This window comes from Dama dama, chromosome 1 (assembly GCF_033118175.1).
Source record: "Dama dama isolate Ldn47 chromosome 1, ASM3311817v1, whole genome shotgun sequence".
Taxonomy (NCBI): domain Eukaryota; kingdom Metazoa; phylum Chordata; class Mammalia; order Artiodactyla; family Cervidae; genus Dama; species Dama dama.
The window spans coordinates 82,011,916-82,018,977 of NC_083681.1; the positions used below are offsets into that span (position 1 = coordinate 82,011,916).

General features: G+C 41.2%; 1 protein-coding gene and 1 non-coding gene across 2 annotated transcripts; both read right to left on the bottom strand.

The window, feature by feature from the left end:
• Nucleotides 1-644: 644 nt before the first annotated feature.
• Nucleotides 645-751, bottom strand: LOC133065107 (U6 spliceosomal RNA). The gene has a single exon (XR_009694847.1). It is a non-coding gene; the product is annotated as a U6 spliceosomal RNA (small nuclear RNA).
• A 325-nt stretch (nucleotides 752-1,076) lies between these two features.
• On the bottom strand, nucleotides 1,077-2,222 carry LOC133074179 (olfactory receptor 5B12-like). The gene is made up of 2 exons (XM_061168197.1): nucleotides 1,305-2,222; nucleotides 1,077-1,106 (listed from the first exon to the last, which is right to left on the bottom strand). The coding sequence occupies exons 1-2, from the start codon at nucleotides 2,220-2,222 to the stop codon at nucleotides 1,077-1,079; spliced, it is 948 nt and encodes a 315-aa protein (XP_061024180.1).
• Between the last annotated feature and the right edge of the window lie 4,840 nt (nucleotides 2,223-7,062).

Genomic DNA, 7,062 nt, shown 5'->3' on the forward strand with positions numbered 1-7,062 from the left:
TTATCCATTCGTCTGCTGATGGACATCTAGGTTGCTTCCATGTCCTGGCTATTATAAACAGTGCTGCGATGAACATTGGGGTGCACTTGTCTCTTTCAGATCTGGTTTCCTCAGTGTGTATGCCCAGGAGTGGGATTGCTGGGTCATATGGCAGTTCTATTTCCAGTTTTTTAAGGAATCTCCACACTGTTCTCCATAGTGACTGTACTAGTTTGCATTCCCACCAACAGTGTAAGAGGGTTCCCTTTTCTCCACACCCTCTCCAGCATTTATTGCTTGTAGACTTTTGGATAGCAGCCACCCTGACTGGTGAGCAATGGTAACTCATTGTGGTTTTGATTTGCATTTCTCTGATAATGAGTGATGTTGAGCATCTTTTCATGTGTTCGTTAGCCATCTGTATGTCTTCTTTGGAGAAATGTCTGTTTAGTTCTTTGGCCCATGTTTTGATTGGGTCATTTATTTTTCTGGAATTGAGCTGCAGGAGTTGCTTGTATATTTTTGAGATTAATCCTTTGTCTGTTGCTTTGTTTGCTATTATTTTCTCCCAATCTGAAGGCTGTCTTTTCACCTTGCTTATAGTTTCCTTTGTTGTGCAAAAGCTTTTAAGTTTCATTAGGTCCCATTTGTTTATTTTTGCTTTTAAAAATATGGAACGCTTCACGAATTTGCATGTCATCCTTGCACAGGGGCCGTGCTAATCTTCTCTGTATCATTCCAATTTTAGTATATATGCTGCCGAAGTGAGCACTATCTAAGTTCAGGATCCATGTACACGTGGATAATGGGGCATAATTCAAAAGGTTTCTGAGCTCTACCAGAAATATGCTAAGTTATATTATCTGGATTAGATCCCTAAATTCTATTTTTTCAGCAGTCTTTCATGGTAACTGTTAGGAGTATAAATGTCTAAGAACCATGCCCCTGTGCTGTGTGGAAGATTCATAGAGTTCTCTTAATTCTAGCAATTGAAAATGGAACTCTAGTGTAAATCACCTATAAGAGTTACCTGCAAAGCACCTTAAACCAACAGACTGATGTAATGTGGGATCCTATAGTATCAAGGATTATAATCTTTATCTTAAGACAGAAGCAATGTTATATTTCTGGAAAGGGATGTCCGGAATTTCTTCTACCCAGTTACAGTCATGAAGAGTGAATAAAGTCAGTTTTGTCTGGGAAGGAACTGCCCAAAGAAATAAAAGACAAGAAAGAATTAACCTTCAAATAGCATTCTTGGCCACAGAAGTCCAATAAAAGTTTCACATGTGGTTTCCAATTAGTAAGCTAAGCCTAGTGAAGACTGCTTTCCCAACCACCCTTTTAAAGGCACCCTTGACCTCTTTGTTCCTCAGGCTGTAGACCAGTGGATTCAGCATGGGGATGACCATGGTGTAGAACACGGACGCCATTTTGTCTGTGCCCATGGAGTGGCTGGAGCTGGGCTGTAAGTACATGAAGGTGCCTGTCCCGTAGAAGATGGAGACAGTGGTGAGGTGGGAGGCACAGGTGGAGAAAGCCTTCTTCTGTCCCTCAGTTGAGCGCATCCTCAGGATAGCAATAAAAATGAAAAGGTACGAGCCCAAGATAACCAAAAGAGCAGAAAAAGTGCTGAACGCTGCCAGTGTGAAGAGCACAATCTCATTTGTGTAGATATCAGAGCAAGAGAGAGCCAGCAGTGGGGGAATGTCACAGAAAAAGTGATTAACCACGTTGGAATGGCAGAAGGAGAGGTGGAAAGTGAGGGCAACATGGATGGAAGACTGTAAGAGTCCACAGATATAGGAGCTGGTGACCAGCGAGGCACACATCGCTCTAGTCATGGTGGTGGTATAACGCAGGGGTTTGCACACGGCCGCGTGGCGGTCAAAGGCCATTGAGGCCAGGAGAAAACTTTCAACAGTGACAAAGGCTGCAAAGAAGAACATCTGGGTAGCACATGCATCGTAGGATATAATCTTATCTCCTGTGAGAATCCCCGCCATTACTTTAGGAGTAACAGAGGAGGCATAAACACAATCCACCAGGGAGAGGTTACTGAGGAAAAAGTACATGGGCGTGTGAAGTCGAGAGTCCAACAGAATCAACACGATCATCCCAAGGTTCCCAACCAGAGTAGTGAGGCAGATGAGAGTGAAGGTTGTAAATAGAGGGACCTGCATCTCTAGAGCATCTGTTAACCCCACGAGAAGGAATTCAGTCACCTCTGAAAGGTTCTCCATCAACTGGGGAGTCAACGTGAGTGGCACCTATGACGAGATAGGCAAATACAAGATGAGGCTATTTGATCATCTTCATGGGGAGTAAACTGTAAATGGGGTCTCTAGTTCATGTGTCAGCTTCTTGTGGAGGGAAGGAGCTCATGGGTGAGAAGCTGAACCAGATTGTGGGTTGCGTGAGGTTGTTCATCTAGAAGTGGTATGGAAAATGCTAGAATGCCCTTACTGATTGTGGCTGCCATGAACGGACCATATTATGACTCTGGGTCACATTTCAGCTTGCTTGCTTGCTGAATGTTATATCCTCTTATATTAAACCACGTAGGACTCTTTTTTAATATTTCCATCTCTTACAAGCCTACTTGTCTAAGGTATATATAGAAGGCTTAAATCAACAGAAAGTAAGATAGGAAACGTTTTGTCAGTCATTGGTGTATAACGCTGACAAGCCCTCCTCAGTTGCCTCCTCCATCTCTGAGGGACCCTCATTCACTTCACTGGAGGCATACAGTGAATCAAAGCCCTGATTTAGGGACACCCAACCTTTTTTTTTTTCCTTCTAATTCATGGGGCCCTCAGTTGAGTGGCCCTGTTTTCTGTCTTCCACTGTCATCTACACCTTTGCCTTATTTGTGGGTAAAGAGAATAGGGGAGATGGGAGAATCAGTTTTGTCCTCACCTAGAGACTGTGAACCATCAACCAGACCACAGACCTCCTGCTGTATCACGTAGGTTGTTCTCACCTCCAGTGGTAACTCAGCGGATAGCTTATTGTAGCTGCTTGAGAGACTGCTTGACTCGAGAGACACTTCTAACTCTGGGATGTTAAGTCCCATTCATTCCTCCTGGATTAACTATTATTAAATATTCAAGGGAGGATGTGATACAGCTCTTGTCTTTAAGGATTGCTTAGTGGGAGAGACCTACATCTGAAAGATACATTAGTCACAATGAATTTCTGAAGTGGAGGTAACACCCATGGCCTTTGAAATGAGAAAGGATGTTTGGTTTGCCCAACACAAGAACTCAGGAAGGATTTCTGGAGGTCAGAACCCCTCAGTTGTGGCTTGGAAACTAAAGAAATAATAACAACAATATATTAATTATTATAACAGCAAACACATAATATTTACTTTGGGTCAGGAAACTGTTCTAAGTTGGTCACATATATTAACTCATTTAGTTCAGTTAGCAATTCTGTTAGGCAGGTACTATTATTACCTCCATTTTGCTTCAGATGGAACCAAAATTTAAAGAGGTAAATTACTTGCTCAAGTAGCATATTTGATGGTAGAACTGGGATCGGAATCCAGGCAGCATGATCTAAAAATCTGCAATATTAAGCATCCTTCTCAAAACAGTAGGTCAAGTTCATTAATCTTCCTATATTTCAGTTTCTTCACCTTCCAAGTAGGAAATTCAGTTTTCAACTTTTAAGTAGATGATAGGATAACTTAGATCATGTAGAACATTTAAAACAATGCTAATTGCATAGCAGGTACTCGAAAAGTTTAAGATGTCACTAGTGCTATTACTGCTACTCCTACTATACCAGGCAGAAGAAACATCATGGATAAAGGGATGAACTGGCAAACACTATTGTATAAACAGACAATTATAAGTATATAAGTATTACTAAATCAAATCTCAATTCAGAGTAATGTACAAAAGTAATTGGTAGACATGAAACTAGGATTGAGACCTAAAGAGAAAAAATGTATCAGATTATAGATATAATACAACTATTTAGAAGAGTCTAAAGTGACTATTTAGATCAAATATAACAAGAATATACTTTTCCCGGGAATCCCTCCTTCATTGTTGATGGGGCTGTAAGTTGGTGGGACACTACGGAGGTTCCTTAAAAAACTAAAAATAGAGTTACCATATGATCCAGCAACCCCACTCCTGGGTATATAGCCAAAGGAAGACAATCCACTAATTTGAAAGGATACATGCACCTCAGTGTTCACAGCAGCACTGCTTAAAATAGCCGAAAATGTCCATGGACTGATCAATGATTAAAGAGAATGTAATACATATATACAATAGAGTATTTCTCAACCATAAATAAGAATGAAATAATACCATTTGCAGCAACATGGATGGGACTAGAGATTATCATTACTAAGTGAAGTAAGTCAGACAGAGAAAGATAAATATGATATGATATCACTTATATGTGGAATCTTAAAAAAAATGGCATAAATGAACTTGTTTACAAAGCAGGAACAGACTCACAGGCATAGAAGATGAACTTACGGTTGCCAAAAGGGAAAGGCGTGATAAGTTAAGAGCTTGGGATTAACAGACACATACTTCTATATATAAAATAGATAAAGAGCAAGGACCTACTGTATAGCACAGGGAAATGTATTCAGTATCTTATAATAACCTATAATGTAAAAGAATCTGGAAAAGAATATACACATGTGTGTGTATATATATATATATAAAACACAGAATCACTTTGCTGTACACCTTAAACTAATGCAACACTGAAAATCAACTGTATTTCAATAAAAAAGCAAGTGAAACCACAACTTTGAAAAATATTTACTTTTTCCAATAAGTGCCAGCAATTAGTAGCTTAGATAGGATGTGGCTCTGGGAACTCTACTTAGACTCTGTGAATCTCAGTCTGATTGTCTGTGAAATACCCAGCTCATGTAACACCCACAGTATTTACTTCACCAATCTGAAAAGTTGAGGCTAAATGACACACGGAGCCCTGCTGACCCCGCACCAGGACACGGACTGTGTTCGGCGTTGGTTCTCTCTGTCCCTTCTCTTCCTGGCTGGCTTTGCACATAAATCAGCTCTGTACCAGGAGCTAGCGTTACAAAACGAAGAACACGACTCCTGACGGTTAAAGGAGGTAGAGACAACCAGATCCACAAATTACCTCCCCAACGTGATAAGTGATACAATAAAAGTGTGTATAAATCTAGTGAAATGATCAGTAAAGTAACCAGAGTATGCCAGAATATGCTACTCACCATGAATCACTTTCTCCTGAGGCTTATTCATCAGTTCTTATGTCTATGCTTGCTAGAGTTGCCAGATTTGCCCCAAATGCATAAACATGTAAATCTGATTAAATCTATTTCTGAAAAAAAAAAGTTAATTTTTGTATTCCACTAATGTGATAAGAATAGCCAAATACATTTGTATTGACTAAATACATTATTAATACTACTTACAGATACAGATGAACAAAATATCTCCATTTGATCCAGAAATTCAGAGGTGTGGGAGTGTGGATAGGATTGTACCACAAACATGAGACCAATTCTAATCCTAGTTCTATCAATAACCAGCTGGGTGTAGGCCTGCCACTGGCCAGATCTTCTTATTTCACAAGATGAAAAACATTCTTTATCTCTCTTGTAAGCTGCTATCCTGCTCTGATGTGACAATAGATATAAAAATTCTTTAGAAACCATAAAGGTACTAACATTTTAAAATCCGACAATTTGAGACAAATTGCTTTCTGTAGTCTATCACACGTTTTCTTGGTTACTGCAGGATATTCAGTCAATAATATTGAATGTCCAAACTTTGATGTTTCTAAGAAAAATGGCTTTATATTTGAAATCACAAACAGATGTTGAAAGTTTCCTATAAGCCCTGAAATTCAGAAAGGGAGCTATGATGTTTCTACCTAGTCCTGTAGTACATTCTAAACAAACCAACAAAATAAATTAGGGGACGCAGCCTCCGTTTGTGGGTTTAATGGTCACTCCACCGTCTATGTGAGACACCTGATTATGATGAGCAGGGAAGTACGGGTGCTGGAGGGTGGCTCAGCAGAGTGGAAAGGGGGCTTAACTGGGGGTGAGACGATGCCTAGCTTGCAGGTCTAACTCTAAACTCTCTGGGCCTTCCTCATCCTCATTTGCAAGAATTAAAACAGCTGGAACTTCTAGAGGTCCTTCCCGTTCTAACCGGCTGTGATGGTGTGATTTCTTGATAGTTACTTTTGTCCTAGGCGCGACAGATGAAGGTACAAGGCAGACAGTAAGGACAGCCTGCTTGTTCAGGCTACTGACTAGAAGTCCCCATCCAGAAAGGCTTCATGCTGGAGAAGCTCCTTCCCCACCCTCGGAGCTCTATACGGTGGAACACAACTTGGGTTTCCGCGCTTGCAAATATCAAGGCAGAGAAAACGACCTTGTCACACAACCAGTCTCAGGGGAAACATTTAGTAGCGAGTGAGTGGAAATCTCATGAGCCTCCGGGTCCCAGACTGGTCCTCCTAGCCTGAACCCGACTGGGAGATGCCGGAGGATAATGTTTGTACGCACTTTAGCTGGGCGTGTTTATGAAGGCAAGGGAGGATGGAAATTTAGGAGGAGCAGCTGGCCAGCAAGTCAGCAGCGCCCCAGCCAAGTTGCGTGTGTGCATGCTGAATCACTTCAGTCGTGTCTGACTCTTTGTGACCGCGTGGACTGTAGTCCACCAGGCTCTTCTGTCCTTGGGATGCTCCAGGTAAGAAGACTGGAGTGCGTTGGCCGTGCCTTCTCCAGGGGATCTTCTCCACCCGGGTATTGAACCAGCGTCTCCTGTGGCCCCTGCACGGCAGGCAGATTCTTTACCATCAGGGAAGCCTCACAGACAAGTTAGGCAATGCAGATTAAAACTTCCTTAAAAATCTCTGGCCTATGTGGTGTCAGAACCTTCTGCAAGCTTTCTCTATCTCTTTCATAAAAACCTGGAAATCGGTCTTTTTCTCAATTCTTTTAAACAAAATACCCATTTGTTTTTACCACTACAGAGCTGGACTGGGCAGATTTTGGGAAACTTCTATTCTTATTTTTTAGATCTAAGAAGATGGGTTCAC